The sequence below is a fragment of the Urocampus carinirostris genome, chromosome 5 (genome assembly GCF_059441175.1).
Source record: "Urocampus carinirostris isolate Australia breed hairy pipefish chromosome 5, RoL_Ucar_1.0, whole genome shotgun sequence".
Classification (NCBI taxonomy): Eukaryota; Metazoa; Chordata; class Actinopteri; order Syngnathiformes; family Syngnathidae; genus Urocampus; species Urocampus carinirostris.
This window is the reverse complement of record NC_142353.1, coordinates 15983281-16002500: the sequence shown is the minus strand read 5'-3', so window position 1 is coordinate 16002500 and position 19220 is coordinate 15983281. Positions and strand designations below refer to the sequence as shown.

The 19220-nt window shown below is 39.9% G+C and overlaps 2 protein-coding genes across 4 annotated transcripts in view; one reads left to right on the top strand and one right to left on the bottom strand.

The window, feature by feature from the left end:
• The window catches only part of akr1a1a (aldo-keto reductase family 1, member A1a (aldehyde reductase)), a 10083-nt gene extending 4464 nt beyond the window's left edge, over positions 1 to 5619 (top strand). The window contains exons 4-9 of one of the 3 annotated variants that reach the window (XM_088335060.1): positions 683 to 834; positions 2929 to 3067; positions 3139 to 3188; positions 3919 to 4068; positions 4133 to 4292; positions 5475 to 5619. In XM_088335060.1, coding sequence (XP_088191186.1) covers positions 683 to 834; positions 2929 to 3067; positions 3139 to 3188; positions 3919 to 4068; positions 4133 to 4292; positions 5475 to 5540 — 717 coding nt within the window. In that variant the 3' untranslated portion in view covers positions 5541 to 5619. Of the gene's footprint in view, positions 1 to 682; positions 835 to 2871; positions 3068 to 3138; positions 3189 to 3918; positions 4069 to 4132; positions 4293 to 5474 lie in introns of all 3 variants that reach the window. The other 2 variants (XM_088335058.1, XM_088335057.1) reach the window with 2 other exon arrangements.
• Positions 5620 to 6399: 780 nt separating this feature from the next.
• Positions 6400 to 15194, bottom strand: vcp (valosin containing protein). Its single transcript, XM_088335963.1, has 17 exons — positions 14724 to 15194; positions 12972 to 13083; positions 12722 to 12894; positions 12509 to 12651; positions 12296 to 12426; positions 12090 to 12221; positions 11196 to 11298; positions 10796 to 10929; positions 10525 to 10660; positions 9484 to 9596; positions 9121 to 9285; positions 8915 to 9037; positions 8608 to 8820; positions 8210 to 8518; positions 7974 to 8129; positions 7740 to 7894; positions 6400 to 6985 (listed from the first exon to the last, which is right to left on the bottom strand). The coding sequence occupies exons 1-17, from the start codon at positions 14738 to 14740 to the stop codon at positions 6880 to 6882; spliced, it is 2421 nt and encodes an 806-aa protein (XP_088192089.1). The 5' UTR covers positions 14741 to 15194; the 3' UTR covers positions 6400 to 6879.
• Positions 15195 to 19220: the final 4026 nt, after the last annotated feature.

The window sequence follows — 19220 nt, the reverse complement described above, 5'->3', positions numbered from 1 at the left end:
CGTGCGGACACCGCTTCCGCACGTGTCTACGAAACGTATTTGCTTCTTTGCAAGCTTTGGGAATGTTTAGGGGGTAATAAGTTTGACCTAACTATCTGACTGTTTTGTCGACGTTCCCATTGTAGCGCCTTATAATCCGGTGCGCCTTATGTATGGAAAATATAGGACCAAAAACTAATTTTTTGGGGTGCGCCCTATAACCCGGTGCGCCTTATGGTGCGGAAAATACAGCAACTATAGTTTTCTACTTAAACACAGTAACTTATTTATTCAACATAAAAGACAACACACTGTGGAGTGAAAAGAACGACTCACCCATAATTAAGATGTACACTACATTTGAATCAAAACATTTCATGGACTTAGCAGAGGATGGTTTCGATCCATCGACCTCTGGGTTATGGGCCCAGCACGCTTCCGCTGCGCCACTCTGCTTGGTGTCAAAATGCATCGTGTTTGATATATACCAAGTTGTAAACGGAGGATCTCGAATTGTTTTTATAGTCAACGAAATGAACTTGTTTATACAAATTATCTGTGGTTTTGTTCTACATACAAATATGAGTAAATGGGTAGCGCGCTGTTTTTGTACTGTTTATTGTCCCTTAATAAGGTGAATTGCAATCATTAGTAATGGCTGTGATCATCAAGTACTATATGTAAATCACACATTTTCTTGCAGTCTCTGCGCCGCGAGCAAGTGTTTGTGACGTCCAAACTGTGGAATACCAAACATGAACCCTTGGATGTTGAGGAAGCTTGCAAGACCACCCTGGCCCATTTGGGTCTCTCCTACCTGGACCTCTACCTGATGCACTGGCCCATGGCCTTCCAGTGAGTGTATTTTAATTCCAAGGTAATCAACGCAGTGTTGGGTATCTTACTGAAAAAAGTCCTTATTATAGTAACTAATTTGGTACTTCATTTTAAAAGTAATCACAGTATTCCCTCCTAGACTACTGGAACCTGAAAGTAGTGTGTTACCTTTGCTAAGTAACACAGCCGAGACACTCCATATTCAAATTGTTTTTGTCTTCAAACCGTTCAACGATTCCCTTCTCCATTTCTAGATGTCCAGGCTTGGTGCATTGCGAAAATAATTTTACGAATAAAAAATTGTCATGATTACTGATGTGATTCACCTGTGCCTGCTCATTTGCCGCGGTTTCTGATTGGCTCCCTGTCACTATTTGAACCAAGTCCTGTCAGTCCCCTGGGATCAGTCCGTCCGCGAACCTCTGTTTTTACAAGGCAAGCCTTTTTTCGACCCTGACTCCCACCTGTCCCGTTCTGGTCCCGTTTGTCTTCGGCTACGACTCGTTTTGATCCCGATCACGTCTGCTCTCCCATCTCGCCTTACGATCCGTTTTTGATCCCGACCAAGTCTGCTTTCCCGTCCCGGCTTACGACCCGTTTCTGACCCCGACCACGTTTTTGCTCTCCCAGTCCCGGCTACTGACCAGTTTTTCCGTCCCTGACACCGCCATCGCTCGCTACGGAATATCCACTTCCCCATTCAGATCACAATCCGAGTACGAGAGCAACTTGCGTCCCGCATCCAGCGAACATTGGATCGCGGGCGCTGCCCCTCCTCTTTCTTTCAATAAAATTGTGGGAAAACGTTACGCGATTGGGTCTCCCCTGTGTGCTGGTCGTGACAAATACCAAAATTCATCACCTCTACTGTAAATGCTGAGCTCACATTTGCCCAATTGATTTTCTAGGTTCTGTATAAAAATCTAAGAAAATAATATTATTGACATAAAGTACTACTTTCTTTTCAGCAGGTGCTTTAGCACCATCTAGGAAAGGAAACCTAATTTTTTAAAAGTTTTTTTCCACTTGGCAAGCCGCTTTTTCGAAAATGTCGCAAGCAGCTTTGTGTTGCTATGAGATTGATGCTTGAATCGATGCTCTTTTCGTGTGAAGGAGGAATCATAAGGGAACAAATGACACCTTTTTAATGGTCAAATTCAAGCACTTTTTAAGCACTTTCAAGGCCAATTTTTCCAAGTCTCATTAAAAGAAAGCCGGTGTGAATCATGTATTTTGCAGATCCACTGCAATTTACTTATGCGATTTTGAATCTTGCACGTGTCAAGACCAGAACAGGAGGAGGACCCAGATGCGTAACGTTACTTACAAGTTTATTAAGATATTGAGGAAATATCAGCGCCAGCGATCCGGTGCTCGCTGGACAAGGGAAGCAAGCCGCTCACGGTATCGGAGCGTCTTCGGAATGTGGAAGTGGTTCTTCCGGAGTGGGAGATCGTAGCGTGGTTGGACGGGAAAAATACGGTCGTTAGCCGGGACGGGAGATCAGAACGTGGTCGGGGTAAAAAAAACGGGTCGTAGCCGGAGACAAACGAGGAAATCAGGAACAGACGACTGGAAAACGGGTGACAAAACAGGACTGACGGGAGTAAGAGTCAAAAGGCTTGCCTTGTTTAAATAGAGGTTCGCTGACGGACTGACCAAGGGTGAGTGAGGTCACTGAGCTTAAATAGGAGGGAAGCCAATCAATGAACGAACCGCGGCTGGCGCCAAACGGGCGGGGCCAATTGGCAACCGTGACAGCACGTGCGTTTCTCAAGAAATATCAAGTAAAATGCGAATATGTTTGTGTATTTTAACAATACATGTGTAAATATTTTTGAGACAAACCTCTTCCTATAGAGGTGTCGGGTAAAAAGGACAGTAATATGTAGCTTAAATTTTCAGTTACAGGAGGTTCTTCCCATTACAATTTACCACTGGGAGACGCTACCTCAATTTTTTTACATGACAGTTTGACATTTTGTGATTAAGGGCGTCACAAATAAATGGGACTTGACTCCCAAAACGTGTCACGATGCGTCTCCTTCTGTTCAGAGCGGGAAAGGAGATGATGCCTCGGCGTGAAGATGGAAGCGTGTGTTACTCTGACAGGCACTACACTGAGACTTGGGCGGCGATGGAGGAACTGGTGGACCGAGGTCTGGTGAAAGCAATCGGACTGTCAAACTTCAATGCCAGACAGGTGGATGATGTTCTCAGGATTGCCAGACACGGGCCGGTGGTCAACCAGGTAAACTGCAACAACCTACTAGGATAGGCTATTATGAGTCTTCTCAATTTGTAAAATGATCCTTGCTGCAGGTAGAATGTCACCCATATTTGTCCCAAGCAGACCTGCTGGCTCACTGTCGGTAAGTAGGTGCATTTGGTTTTTACCTTAAGGCCTTTATCTATGGAGGACCAATACTGCAATATCTAATCTAAATCTATCTATACTTGCCTTCACTGTTAATGTGATTTTCCAGTAAATCCGATGTCTAACTGCCATGAAAACCCTTTGACATGATAAGTGTCTTTAAATTCACCATCAATTCTTACAAATTCTTTATAAAATTATGCTAAGATTGATATGTATTAGTGGTTAACCCTACGTGAAATGTTTAAAACCTGGTAATAGCATAATAATAACAGAGTAACATAGTATGAACATAAATTATTTTAAAAATGCATATGAAACTGGTATCTCTACGCACTAATCAGTAACAAAAAAGTAGCGCCGAGCTTCAAAAAGTAGTCTCTATATACAAAAGTTTCAGGTTACAAAGTACCTGAACAGGAAAATATTGCCTCTAGTAAAGGCGTTTCAAGATACACAGTCAGAATTACAGTACAGTGCCATTCACCGCTCCCAGAGTTCTACCCGGTGCGTATACGTGAATCCTGGCATGCTCTTCGTGTCTCCTTCCCTCTCCGTAAACACCTGGCAACCGGTTAGCATGCGTGAATCTTGACATGCTATTTTTCGACATACTCAGAAATTGTTGGCGGGCCGAATTCAAGCATCCAATGTGTCGGGTTCAGCCCGTGGGCCTTATGTTTGACATGATATATAAAAGCCAACATATTATGCTCATGCATCAGGTCAGCAGCAGTTTGCCTGACAGCGTACAGTCCTCTGGGCAGCGGCGATCGACCCTGGGCCTCCGCCGAGGATCCTTGTCTGTTGCAGGATCCCCAGCTCGGCGAAATATCTCGACGGTACCAAAAGACACCGGCGCAGATAATACTTAGGTAGTTGGAAAGGTTCAATTTGTGCAGAAATGTCAAAACGCACATAATCAATGGCAATCTGCAGGTGGCACATTCAGAGGGGCGTTGTGTGCATTCCCAAAAGCGTGACCCCCTCCAGGATCCGAGAGAACCTGAACGTTTATGACTTTAACCTGTCGGAGGAGGACATGAAACGGATCGATTCCTTGAATCGCAGCCGGCGCTTCATCGTCCCAACCATCGAGGTGAATCGTGCGACTCCATTTCAGTTTTTTACTCTAGTTCCATATTGCACAAATAAGAGTGAGATGTAGAGCTAGATGGCCGAAGAACACATGTTTTTATCAGTGAGACTGTATGGGTGTGATTTTAATATTTGAAATACAAAAAGTTCTTATAACTGATTTTTGTTTCTGTGAAAAAGCAACCCATTGGATGTGAGCGTCTTGCTTAAAGGGACGGTGTATTTTGTTCAGCACCACTTGTAAAAAAACAAACCAAAAAAAAAAAAAAACTTCATTTGATAGAACTAAAAACATGTTCATTTAAGTAAGCAAAAATATATGAACAATCATGTAAACATGCATTTCGTAAAATACTTAGTGGTCGAGAAATTAGCATTTATTTGACATATGATCCTCACTTAAAGGGAGTGGGCATGATTTGGGCGCCATTTTGCTGCCAAGTCTACCTTCAAAACATGTTTTTTTTCCTTTTAAATGGTCTGATATTATATGGTGCTTTTCAAGTCACTGAAGACCTCCCAAAGCGCTTTACACTTACCCATTCACAGACAAACACCGATAGCAGCATCAGCCGTGCAAGGCAACTATCTGCTTATCGGGGGCATTGGGGATTCAGTGGCTTGCCCAATGTCACTTCCACATAACTATTTTTTTCACACACACACACACATACAAAAATTAGAACATAGTAAAATAATATGTTAAACAAGATCATTTTTGCCCATTTTAAGTATTTTATTTTCCCCTTGTTTCTCGTTTTTAATTGAATGCATTTCTCTTATTTACTTTTTTCACATTATGTACTTTTCTTACGTTTCTTCACTTTTCCTCTTCTGTGCATTCTATTTTTTTCGTTCTTTGCAAGAAGCCAGGCAAAAAAAGTGAGGGAAAAATTCACGTTTTGGTCACTTGATTGTCCGTAGTTTGTATTCTTGTCCTTTTTAGCACTTGTTTTCGGTTGCATACCATAAACATGTTAGTGAATATATTACACTGTACCTTTAAATAGAATGGTAATTATTGTTTGGAACCAAGTCCTGCCTTTAGTAACATAAAACCTAAATAACTATCCAAATATCAATATTTTGCCCATTGTCGAGTTTTTTTCTGATGAAAAAAGCAATCCAATTAATGCAATTGCCTAGCCCAACATGACTTATTTTTGCTTTTTTTTTCCCACAGAAAGGAGACAAGAGGATTTGGAGAGATGCAGGACACCCACATTTCCCATTCAATGACCCTTACTGAGTCGAAATGAAACATTTTCTCACCCCAATCTCAAGAAAGCACCCCCCCCCCTTGGACTCCATTGTGGATGTAAAAAAAAAAAAAACCTTGCTAAAGGCTCTTTGAACTCTTGTTTGCAGGCTTCTTACACCCTTTTCATGCCCAAAATCCAGCATTTTTTTTACCTTTCAAGACCATTTTTTTTCAATTTCTCTATTACGTTGTAAATATTTACATGCAAATTTGTATTCTTACATGAGCATTTATCAAGACACACATTTAAATCTTGAGTTGATCACGAATATATTTGTGGATCTTAACCATTCGTATGTAAACATGTTTTAGAAAAATCCTCATTTGGGTGTTTGATTAAATGACTGAATTGTATCAACAATGTATAATATGTAGCTAACATATTTTCAGTTGCATGATGTCCTTCGAACACAAATTACCATTGGGAAAACCATAATTCTTTTTGCATGGCCCAAAATAAAAATCCATAATCCTTGCACTAATACATATTTCATAGGGCCCTGTTTAGGTGTAACATACACCGATGATGCTCATAGGACAATGACATACAAACTGATGTCAACTGCCACTAATCACGAGGAAAGAACGCAATGCCTATGTGAAGACAACAGAGCATTGTCGGGGTCATTTTTAAGCACACTTCTGGGGAAACTCAACATTAAAATTCAAGCATTTTCAAGAACACTTACGAACCTTGCGATGGGCATTGACAACAGACATTTAATACAGAAAATATTTAATTTTCAATTTAAACATTAAGAATCATGTTCGCAAGTAGATTTGTCAACTGTCTCGGATCTGCCGAGTGACACCGAGTCAATAGAATTGATCAAAGCCAAGACAGCTGTAACACTTGTGAGATTTTATTTTCAACAACATAGCCGTGACAAATTTAATAACATTATATGCTACTGTTTTATTAAAAAAAGGAAAAAAATTAAGTAATTTAGCAATTTTTTCTCCATTTCTCAGCGCCTAGCATAGAATCCCACAGCTAAATGTATCAGTATACATGAAACGAGGCCACTCGATATTCCTCCCCACCCCCCATTGAATTTTTTTTTTTTCCGATTACTCACCTTCCAATTGCAAACCATTGAATTTGCAAAAAAAAAAAAAAAAAAGAAAAGAAAAAAAAAACCTCAAACAGAATGCCAGGGCAAGCCAAGTGGCAGCATGCTGTCTCCAAGGGAACTGGTACCCCCAAAAAACACAAACAGAAAAAATAGGAACACAAGAAAAAAAGCACAGTCCTAAAAAGGTGGAATCTGGTGAGAATTTTGTACAGGTGTCGTCCCTGTGCTGACCACTGGGGGGCAGTGTACATTTATCCATAAAGGTCGTCGTCGTTATCTTCATTGAAAACAGGACCGCTGCCTGTACCGCCTGTGCCGTGGCTTGGGCCGCTGCCGCCTGTGGTGCTGTTGGGGAACCTGAAAAACAAGACAAGAGTCATTTGGTTAACCCAAAATGTTAAAAGAGCCATATTTGGACCCCAAAACAAATGTCTGGAGCCACAAAATATGGAAAGCTTTAAATAATGTTGAAGATTATGAGGAGGACAACACATACTCATATCATATATATGGTCATTGCTGTCCTACAAAAGCAAATCATATGTAATTATCAAATATTTTTTAAAAAGCGCTAAGGTTAAAAAAAAAAAACAATCATATGACAATTTTGAATTGAACTGCTCTTACTCGTTCAAATGGGTTGCTTTGCTAGCTTTAAGCAGCAGCAACCAAACATTACAGACCTTTTAAGTGCAGCAACAATCAGATTTTTATGGGCTAGTTTGGATTGATGTTCCTACAGAAGGGTATATATGAAAGGCGCTTTGAATGATCAGATTTGCACACTAGATGTTAAACAGTGATATATTAGAAATTTATTTTTGGCCCAGGCCGACTTTGCCTGAATCTCATTTAGATGAACAACATTTTGCAAGCACATTAAATGGTGTCATTTGAGACTAATCTGAATCTGAATTAACTTCGAAAAGTACTACACTACTTTTTAAAATGTTAAAAAGAAAAAAATCGAAATATTGTTCTATATTGCTATTTTAGATGAGGGAGTGGGTGTAATATTAGTCTGTATAGCCAGTGGAGACTTCTTGTGATTTAGGGCTTTACGAACAAGCAGTCAAGTCATGTTTATTTGTTAAGTATTTTCCTTTTTTACCTGAAGCTGCCGAAGCCACGACTTTGTTGCAGCGTCTGCGCGAACATCTCGTATTTGCGGACGTCGTTGTCGCTGACGGAGCGGCGGGCGAATCGCATGGCAGACTCAAAATGGTCCTTCCTTATCTCAGGCACAGGGTCGTCCTCTTCAACTTCCTACCGAGTGAACACGCGTTGGCAATATAAAATATGTGATGGTGGCTGTGAGGAGAAGAGCTGGCGGTGATCTACTAACCATAGCTAAAGGATTGGTCTGCCTCTCCTTCTCTCTGCGGATCTCATTCTCGATGCTCTCCCTGATCGCCAGCTTACACGCTCGCTGGCAGATCTCTGTGAGGTCAGCGCCTGAGAAACCAGTGGTCATCTTTGCCAGGTAGTCTAGGTTCACATCCTGAAGTGTGAGAGCAGAAAATGTTTTGGGATTTTTACGGTATAAACTTCTCTATAACAAACATCCAATGCGACATTCACATTGCTGATTGGACTCTTGCGGAGGTTGGCCCTTAGGATGCTCATTCTGCTCTTCTCATCTGGCAGGGGGATGTAGATGAGCTGGTCCAGACGTCCGGGTCTCAGGATGGCCGGGTCGATGATGTCAGGTCTGTTGGTGGCGCCGATGATAAAGACGTTCTTCTTGCTGGACATGCCGTCCATCTCGGTCAGGATTTGGTTGATGACGCGGTCAGCCGCTCCGCCGCCGTCTCCCACGTTGCCGCCACGGGCCTTGGCTATGGAGTCCAGCTCGTCAAAGAAAAGAACGCAGGGGGCTGCCTGACGAGCCTGGGGGAGTACAGAGGGTGGGTTTCGTTGGGATCACTGCTTTTTTTAAAGATGTGAAATCATCAACAGTGAATTAAAAGATCATCAACCTTGTCAAAAATCTCTCTGACGTTTGCCTCGGACTCTCCAAACCACATAGTGAGCAGCTCTGGTCCTTTGATGGAGATGAAGTTTGCCTGGCATTCATTGGCGATGGCTTTGGCCAGCAGAGTTTTACCGCAACCAGGAGGCCCATAGAAGAGCACCCCTTTAGATGGGGTCATACCAAACTTGAGGAACTTGTCTGGGTGCTCCACAGGATACTGAATGAATCAAACATTGAGGTAAGCGAAACTGATTTGATCGAAGCTTGCACATTAAATTTAGAGGGATGTTTGGGTGAAAAAGTTTTCATACCTGTACCAACTCTTGCAACTCTTTCTTGACTTCTTCCAAACCACCGATATCCTCCCAGGTAATGTTAGGAACCTCAACAACAGTCTCTCTAAGAGCTGATGGGTTGCTCTGGCTCAAAGCCCACTGAACAGGTGATTTTTTTTTTTAGTTAGCTGATGTAAACAGCCGAAATCTGAGAATGTTGCCCTAGCTTTTAAAACTTCTACCTTGAAGTCATCCATGGTGACAGCCAGAGAATTCATGACTTCGGCATCAATAGTCTCGTCCTCCAGGTCAATCAGGTCCATTTTCTTCCGGATGGCCTGCAGTGCCGCCTCAGAGCACAGGGCAGCCAGATCTGCACCCACATGGCCGTGGGTCTCATTGGCCACCTGCCGCGTCATACCAAAAAATTCAATACCAATAGCAACTGCAGTGACAACTCGGATCAACTAACCATGCCAACTAATTCCTTGTTGTGCTCATTTTGTACGTGTTAAACGTGCGTTAATGATTAATTGTTGAGCATCTGAGCAAGTACTTTACCAGGGTGGGACTAACACTTTCTGTGGTACTACACAGCTACAAACCTGCTCCAAATCAACATCATCAGCCAACTTCATGTTTTTGGTGTGAATCTGGAGAATTTCTAGTCTGCCAGTGGCATCTGGAATGCCAATATCCACTTCCCGGTCAAAGCGCCCTGTGGAAAACAAAGTGTTTTCAAGTGTCAAGGTTACATTTGACAGATAGCAGGAACAATGAATTTCAAATTTTAATATGCCACCCAAATAAGTCCAAGATTCGGTACGTTTCCTCCCTTAAATCTGACCAGCAGTATTAAGTGCAAATCTGCATATATTCTTAGCTATGACATTCACATAAGTTGACCTGGAGTTCTCTTGATCACAGTTAATAAGTTCTTCACGGTTCTACACTTGATATTGTACAGCAACATGGTTTGATTGAACAACTTCCAGAAAATACAATTAGAAACCCCAATTGAAAAGCTTTACGGTGAGAAACCAAAAGCAATACAATATTTGTAGCAGTTATACACTTGCTTTATTATTTGTCAGTAGTTGACCAGTAACCATAAAAACAGGTGCTCTGATAAATGTATTATTTTTGGTTCATTGGTCCAGGTGCATCAGTTTTAATCTAAATAGTCTGAATTGGTGGTAATGAACAAACTGCCAATAATAGTTCATTAATTCAAGATGAGTTGAACTGAATCCACTTAGATATTCTTAACCAGTGTTGATCAAATCTATACACCTTGCCTACTTGAGATTGGCTAAAAGGTATCTGACAATACTTTAGGCTGCAATATTGGAAGGGACTAAGTTGCAATGGTAATTCCCTGCTTTGATTACCGTTTAAGTGAAAAAAAACACTATAAATATGAAGTGCCATTACCGTTAATGAACAAAAAACAAAAACAAAAATACACAAGCCCAAAAGAAAAATATCTAGTGTGGTGGAGTTTTATGCTCTGACCACTAATCCACAAAAAAAGTCATACCAATCAATTTATCTCCAAATTGTGCATTGGTTAAGCAGTGCAGGTAGATTAAAATCGAAGGTAAAGTCTAACCACAGAGAACACTGCGTTAGCTCGTCATAGTTACCAAATCTCCTCAGAGCGGGGTCAATGCTGTTAGGTCTGTTTGTGGCGGCCATGACGATGACATGAGCCCTCTGTTTGAGGCCATCCATCAGAGTCAGCAGCTGCGACACAATGCGCCTCTCCACTTCCCCATGAGTCTACAAAATACATGATCACAATGCAAGACAGCAGTTAACAAAATCGATGCACACAGCACAAACATGTATGCCTTGATATGTTTTACACTGTGAAGATTTTGAGTAATGAGACAGAAATAGACCTATTTTTCTTACCTTCTCTCTCTTAGGAGCAATAGCATCCAACTCATCAATGAAGATGATGGCAGGGGCATTTTTCTCAGCTTCCTCAAAGGCTTTTCTCAGGTTACTCTCACTCTCTCCAGCCAGCTTGCTCATTATTTCAGGGCCTACACAAACGTTTCAAATTAGGAATGCTGATTTTCATTTGGAAAAAAAAAAAAAAAAAACATTGATTTTTAAAGGTAGCAGAAAAATCATCCCAGATCCCTAGGAAAAAATCTTTGCACAAAGGTTACTGGCAATGTTTTTGAACAAAGCATGGAAAATAAATTTGTCCAGCAAGTTTTAATTACAATAAAAGCATTTAAAGGCACCAAGCTTGATGACAAAAAAAATCTTTGCAATTGTAAATTGAATGGAAATGTTTTCATACCATTGATCAAGAAAAAAAAGGCTCCAGTTTCATTTGCCACAGCTCTGGCAATCAATGTCTTTCCAGTTCCAGGGGGTCCGTAGAGAAGTATTCCACGTGGGGGCTGGAAATAGCATATTTGTTTTAAGAAGACAATTATCAAGAAAACGATATACCGTAATCAAGCCCATAAAGTGCAACGTGTGAAAGGGTGCAGCCTCCATAGTCGTTTCCATTTGAAAATTTAACACTACTGGAGGCACACCCACCCGATAGATCAATTCATTAATATTCAATTCTCTTGCGGCAGCTGCTCGGTTTCTATGTTCTTCCACGTAGCATAGAGATCAACACACCATGGCGGACGAAAAAACGGAAAGCATTTAATGTAGGGGAAGTCAGGTTTTGGATTTAATTCATATTTGGGGGGGGTACAACTCTCTTCAGCCTCTCCAATTGCTAGATACGATAGCATCCATAAGCATTTTCACCAAAAATGCATTGTGTGTGTGTGTGTGTGTGTGTGTGTGTGTGTGACATAACGCAGCCTCTTCCGCGCAAGCGGAATATGATGGCAATCAAACAAGAGATGAATCAAAGTCACAGGAGATGCATAGAAGTCACATTTAGTTTAAATGTGAACAATCTCATAATAAACATGGGATTTAACCCAAAAATGATGCAAGTCTGGACGCAGCCAAGGCTTGAACCCATGACCGCCAATTCTCGGGAGCCCAACTCCAAGGCCACCGAGCTAGTCTTTGTCCGCTGCTATGCATGAGAGAGAGCGCACAACCCGAAAAGGCATGCCCAACAATTTGAAGAAAATCACTTATGTGCGCATTATGGGCATGAAAATACGGAAAATACAAAACTCGATATGCATACACTTTATTGGAAAATGTCCAGCTATACCTTGACACCTATGGCCTTAAAAAGTGCAGGGTGCCTTAGAGGGAGCTCCACCATTTCTTTGATTTGAGCCAACTGCTTGCGAACTCCACCAATGTCGTCATAGCCAACCTCATTCAGGGACTCTTCTTCATCCTGCATGTTTAATCCATAGCTCTGAATACGACAATTCTCAGATTGTCAGCAGCATTAATTTCTTTGGTACGCACCTCTCTCCGGATTGGCTCACCCTCACAGTGAATGATGGTGTCGGGAGCAACAATGCAGTAAGGAGAAGGATCAGTTTCCACCACTTTGAATTCCACAGCACGCATGCCTCCTCTGACCAAGAAAATATCACCTACAGGAAAGAAGATTGGATCAATTTAAATTATAAATCACAATCATTTTAGAAAATATCGTCAAATCTCTCCAGCACTAACCTTTGCGAATAGGTCTGTAAGCCTCAAGAAAGTATGGCTTGAGATAAACCTCAAAAAGGTTGCCAGTTATTCCCTCTACTGTGTCATCGATTGGTAAGACATGGATCCTCTTGCCATACTTGACATCAGGACACGGCTGAATGCTAACGGTAAAATATATCACTCTTAATCCGAATTAAAGGAAACCAAAGCGATTAAGCAATAGTTCCATACCTGATGACATCACCCAGCCGAACTCTCAGGTTGTTGCGGACCACTCTGTTCATTCGAACCTTTTCATCAGAACACGTGTCATCAGACAATACAATGCACACAGTCTCGCGTCTCTTTTTGCCTTTCATCAGGACTGTGTCGCCACGGAAGAGCTGGAGCTCATCCATCTTGATCTGGAAGCGGTATAGATAACAGTCGGCGTGAGAACATTAGATAAAATTCAAACCACACATCGTTAAAATTTGTTTACCTGGGAGAGTGACACGACACTGTTGTCATCATTAATAAACTCGTCCACAACAAGTCTGTTGGGCCTGTTCTTCTGTTTCAGAATTGCAGTGGCCAAGTCATCATTTTTTGACCTGGAAGGTAAAATAAAATTTATAATTTGAGATACCCCAAAAGTAGTATCACTTAACAACTGTTTTATGAAGTTAGAGCCTTTTTTTCTCTCGAGGATTCAATTTCAATAACACACACCGATACCATTAACATGACTTCCCTTCCCTCAAACTTAAATATCCTATATTAATGGATTAACGCATTAAAATCAAAATATTACTTGTATATTGCACCGATTTAATAGCAACTTACAATTTCATTAGCTTTAGGTAACTGAATGTTATTAGACAGCAACAAGAAAAACCTACTGGTACTTTAACCCTCATGTCCACTAATTTTTTTTTTTTTTTTTAACATTTTTTGAATATTTTATCTTTACATCAAAGACAAACCATAAAGCAGAGAGATGAGATTCCCCTGGGGTGTTTAAAATGAGCCGAATTCAAAAATCCTGCCAAGATTGTCCGCCATCCTGCTACTATGGATAACAAAAAAACTCAAAAAGGCTGAGCACGTTTTGGTCGGTTTGAGTCTCTATGGTTTATATTATGTTTTGCACTTTTTAGCACTTGTTTGTAGGCGCACTACTCAAAGCACTAACATCCAGTGGTGAAATAATACCCACTGTCTCTTTAGAAAACACAGGTATTGGCACAGTAGTCTGGAATAAGTAATGTGGTATTAATCAATAAATAAAAAAACTCATTAATGGTGTTCATTTCAACGTACATACATAAATTGATTTTCTCTTCGGCTCACATTTACAAAGCGAATTTACAGATGTGTCAAAGAAATGTCCACTACCGCTGAGGTTTAAGATTTAGCGACTTTGAAGTCAAAAAGATTGAAATAAAACAATCCCATTTGGGCGAGATTCTTCGTTAAGAGTGCGTTTTAATGTAGTTAGCAGGCTAACATTAGCCTTTTTTGCTAAATGACGGGCGAACAAGCGAGCCCAGATGACACAGCAAAAGAACCGAGAATGAAATCTTAACATACATCAATTTGCGATCATATTAACACGAGCGTCTCGAAACCAACAATTGTAAGCTTTCATGTCGTTAATTGAAGCGTGTCGATGCATTAGCAAAGACAAACAATATAACACCTTTGGTGCCAACTTAGTCATTGAGCATAAAAGCTAGTCGTGCTAAGCAGCTAGCTTTACGGCACTGTTGGGGGTGGCTGTGACGCGACTGACTGATACGACAGCATCGATTCCGGGCATGACTTAGCGTAACGTTAACATCCATTTAGTCTCGGTTTTGAGGTCGCTGCAGAAGATTTCCAAGCCGGTGGCTGGTGTTTCTCTTCAATGTGAAGGCCACCTCCGTGTAATGGTGGATGGCTTTGGCCTTGCGGCTAAGCTAGGACGCAGTGCGTGCCCACGGAGATGACTGTGCTTTGTCAAGCCGTTGTCACAACATTCTTTAAGGGGAACGGAGCGACTAGTCGATAGTGGGAATCGAATTAAACACATCATAAGGAATACATTTTCCGGATAGCACCCAAGGGTCTGTAGCTAAGCGACCCCGTTAGCTTTGTAGCTAATATGTTAGCAGTCGCGCTAACTTTAATCAACTTGTGTGCAGATAAAACATTAGCATTACTCTACGATGAATAATGTTTGGAATCAAAGTAAATGTCTGCGTTTACTTACTCCCCTCCCGATGCCATGGTTGTCCACCTTGGGTTATAACAATAAATACAGAAAAAAATCTAGCTAAATTGACGAGGCTTCACCGGCTTTTCGTTACTCCGCGAAATATCACACGAATGTCCAGCGGTTTCCGTGGTTTTCTATACTGATGTACAGAGTACTTGGAGTCTCGTTGAATCTGATTGGTTGTCGCCAGTCATCAAGTACATTGTCCAATGGAGTAGCGTGAATGTGTGGCGTCGCGTTTTCCTTTCACCAATTGGAAACTTATAAATTGCTCTTATCGCCCGCCTACTTTCATCCAATTGGTCATTTGTGCTAGTTAAACAAACAGTCGATCCACGATCAAAAATGTGTCAATCTTCAAAAAGACCTTCCTTTCTTTTTTTCGCAAACTTCTGCGATACAAAAGTATCCTCTCAATAATAACAATCGAATGCGACACGATGATAAATGTCGAAACACAACTGAGCCAAGCGTTCTATTTGAGGAGCTGTCATTACTCAGACGTCAACAGGACGTGTGTCCTTTGATTGTTATGCATCTCGGTGACAACGTGGATGCGTTGCTACGTCAGAAGGACTTCCTGGCAAAGTCTTACAAGACTTAATTTAAAAACGGATCGTCAACCGCTAGGTTCCAACAAAAAACGTTTCCTCATGGCAGATGAGCTACGTGTTATATTTTCCTACCTGTCAACCTCAACCCATTGCTCGGCTTATTAGTGATTGCAATTCGTCTTATTAAAAGTGGGGTGTGTTGTTTGAGGTGTCCTCAAAAAGTTGAAAGTTATCCATCTATCTACCTTGGCCATATCCCTCAAGAGGGGTGACCGACAGCAAGACAAACACATAAAATAACAAAGAAAATAAAAGGGGAAAAATAGCAAAAAACACACACAAATTTTTTTTGGACCACGGCCAACCTAAATGCCCAAACACCTCGGCACCTAAGTTGGTCATGCTTTCGTCCCTCCAGATGAAACGGGACACAAGAAAGCGGCCATGTCACTCGGGTGACACAACACACTCTTTTGTTCAACAGCAGGGCCCGACGGCTATCACTGGTTTACCCCTGCCGCATCATACAGGTTCCCTGCCCATCCCTCAGAACGCGCCCAAACATCCCACTATCCTTTTACAACACCTCTCCACTTATTCATATCACCAACAAGCTGAAAGTCAAACATATTAATGTCCAGCTGAGTTCAAAGAGCCCATATGCTTTATTCACCACTGCACTTTGAGTTTTTCTTACTTTGAGCCGAGCTGTTCGGGTGGAACACATTAGGTTTGAGAATGGGGCTTTGCTGGAGATTGATGTCATGCTCTTCCTCGCAGGTAGTGTAGGTATAAAAAATGGTTTAAGTGAGAAAAGCTAGAGTCCAAATGCTAACTGCCCCGGAATAATGAAAAAAAAAAACATAAAAACGTTTATCTGAGCATGTCTGAGAAAAGCACGTAGTTGCACACAAATCATGAATTAGCTGGGGTAGCGATCATGACTTTAAGCCAGGAGATGGCAGCAACAAATAGAAAAGTTCCAAAGTCCATTTAAGTCAAGTCATGTTTATTTGTATAGCACTTAATCACAAAGAGTCTCAAAGGGCTGCACAGGCCACAGATAATTGCAGACCACAGACTATTATGACACCATCTCCTGATCTAAAACCCACATCAATCAAATAATACACAGACATTGTCAACATAAAATACAGGTTATTGATATTCTATAGAATAGAAGTGTGCTCTAAGTGTAACGGGTGTAGTAATAACTAATGTTGTGACTCATCCATTTGCAGGTAACTTGTAACCGTTTTTATACTCATTATTGTTTTTAATTCTATTTTCTCATATACATTAAAAAAGGATGATGTTGGTTAAAATTCAGACGAAAGAAAAATATGTTGAATCCATTGTAAACGTTAAAAATCCACTATACGATCTCTTGTTAAAAGTATCTTGTTAAAATGTAAAGATGTAAAAATGTATTGTGATATTCTAAAATGTATTTTTTGTAAAGTGAAAAGAAAGCTCTTTGATATGCTTTGTTGGCAGTCTTACCAGAGAGAACTGCAATGAGATCAAAGAGATCAAAGCCAGCAGAAAAGCTAATGTTGTGACTCATCCATTTGCAGAAACTGTAATAATAAAAACCTCATCATCCAGTCCAGCGTGAATGTGGATCTTTGGTGGGACACGTACACCGCGGTTACATAAGCTTAGATTTAAACATTTCCACTGAGGATGCAAATCGAAGACAGAATACTGTATGTAGAATTAAAAACGGCCTTTTTTTTTTAAACAATACGCACAAAAAATAAATGCTTGATCGAGGATTACATTTATAATGTACTGCGACAATATTAGCAATCTATCATGACGTTGTCATCTGCTGGCAGTGACTGAAGATGATCCGGATAAGTCTGTTTTATTTATTATTCCCAAAGAAAAATTGTTATACGGCTTACACAATTTGAAAAAATGAAATACGGGGCCAACGTAGGGGTTGACAGGTATGCATTTTCATTCTGTTTAAAAATTAAAGATGCGAATTACGCCCATAAAGACTTTTGGAACTAAAAGCCATATCATCTTGATTTTGTGATACTATTCCACTCTGCATTTAACATCATCAATTTAGTCTTTATTTCTTTCATTGACCTGAGATTTTAAACCACAAGAGCAGAGTTTTTTTTTTTTAAAGGAGATTGTCTTTTTATTTAGTGCCTCTTAGTAGTAAAAAAAAACGAATTCATTGAATGAATGAAAACTTTTATTTCGAACATAAAAATAAAAACAGGACAAAGACAATAAGTCAACAACAAAATAATGTCACATAACATGTTCGAAAAGGGGTAGTCAGAAGCAGATGCTTATTTTTCCTACCCTTTTATCTTCCCTATTAAATACATTTTATAGATAGCTCCTCTTGTATCCAATACAACAAAATCTCATGGATATACTTATTACATAGGTCAGATATCAATAATTATAATCGTTACAATAATCACATATTTTATACACTAATCTTCGCAATACCCATCCCTCAACGTCATAATGCGCATAATGTCACTGCGGCACCAGTGATAATAACAATAAAAATAAACACAATACTTATAACAGTTCTGATGTAATAATAGCAACACTAACAACAAGTTAACGATAGTTTGAAATGCAGTATTTCCAATCTCCCTCATATCCCATTTTCTTCATCCCTGTATTTCGCCAGTAATGCTTTTTTGTATTTAAATTTGAACACATGGATAGTTGGACATTGTTTGATTTCATTTTGCAAATTATTCCAAAGTCTGACTCCACACACAGACACACACATACTTTTCCTGGTGGTTCTCACCTTTGGGATTTTTAATTCACCACAGCCCCTCAAGTTACAATTTCCCTCTTTCCAAGTGAATCATTTTTGTATGTTTTCTGGCACTGTTTTTGTTGACCTTAAATAACAGTTGTGAAGTGAAAAATTTTATTAAATCATCCAATTTCAATAATTTGGACTGCATGAATAAAATATTGGTATGATCCCGATATCCTACCCTGTGTATGGTTCTTATTTCACGTTTTTGAAGGATAAAAAGGGGCTGTAGTGAACTTTTGTAATTATTGCCCCAGACTTCTGCACAATATGTTAAATATGGCAGAACGAGAGAACAATATAATAAATACAATGCATTATAATTTAAAAGAAATTTGGTTTTATTAATTATTGAAATGCTTTTAGATACCTTAGTTTGTATGTGTCTGATGTGTGTTTTTCCAACTTAATTTATTGTCTATTATGACCCCTAAAAACTTAATTTCTGATACAATGTCCATCCATTTTTACTTCTAAATCTTGATTTGCCTTACAATTACCAAAGAATATTACTTTGGTTTTATTTAAATTTAAAGATAATTTATTTATATCCATCCATACTTTTAGGTTAATTAGTTCGCGATTAATACAGGTTACCAAATCAATATAGTTATCATTTGAACAGAAAATGTTAGTGTCGTCTGCAAATATTACTATTTTCAATAGCTTTGAAACATTAAAAATATCGTTGATATATAAATTAAATAGCTTTGGTCCCAGGATAGAACCCTGTGGTACTCCACAACAGATGTCCAAATATTCAGATGAAAACTCTCCCATTTTTACATATTGCTTCCTTTCCGTCAAATAACTTTGAATCCATTGAAAAGCCACTCCCCTGATGCCATATCTTTCCATTTTTTTTAATAGTATATTATGATTAATGGTATCAAATGCTTTTTTTAAGTCAATAACGTGTCTCTTCTTTTCTATACTACGGGTGATTTCTTCTACTGCATCAATAATTGCCATTGTTGCTGATCTGTTTGCTCTAAAACTATATTGACTTTCATTAATCAATTTATGTTTATCTACAAATTGTTCTAGTCTATTATTGTAAAGTCTCTCTAATATTTTAGAGAACTGAGGAAGCAGAGATACCGGTCTATAGTTTGTAAAAATGTG

Bases quoted from the DNA above. Each gene is read 5' to 3' on its own strand.
- vcp (XM_088335963.1), bottom strand. The intron at 11,299-12,089 runs GTATAGCTGGAC...TGCTATTTCCAG, and splicing joins TTAAGGCCATAGGTGTCAAG to CCCCCACGTGGAATACTTCT. The intron at 7,895-7,973 runs GTTAGTAGATCA...TTCACTCGGTAG, and splicing joins AGACCAATCCTTTAGCTATG to GAAGTTGAAGAGGACGACCC.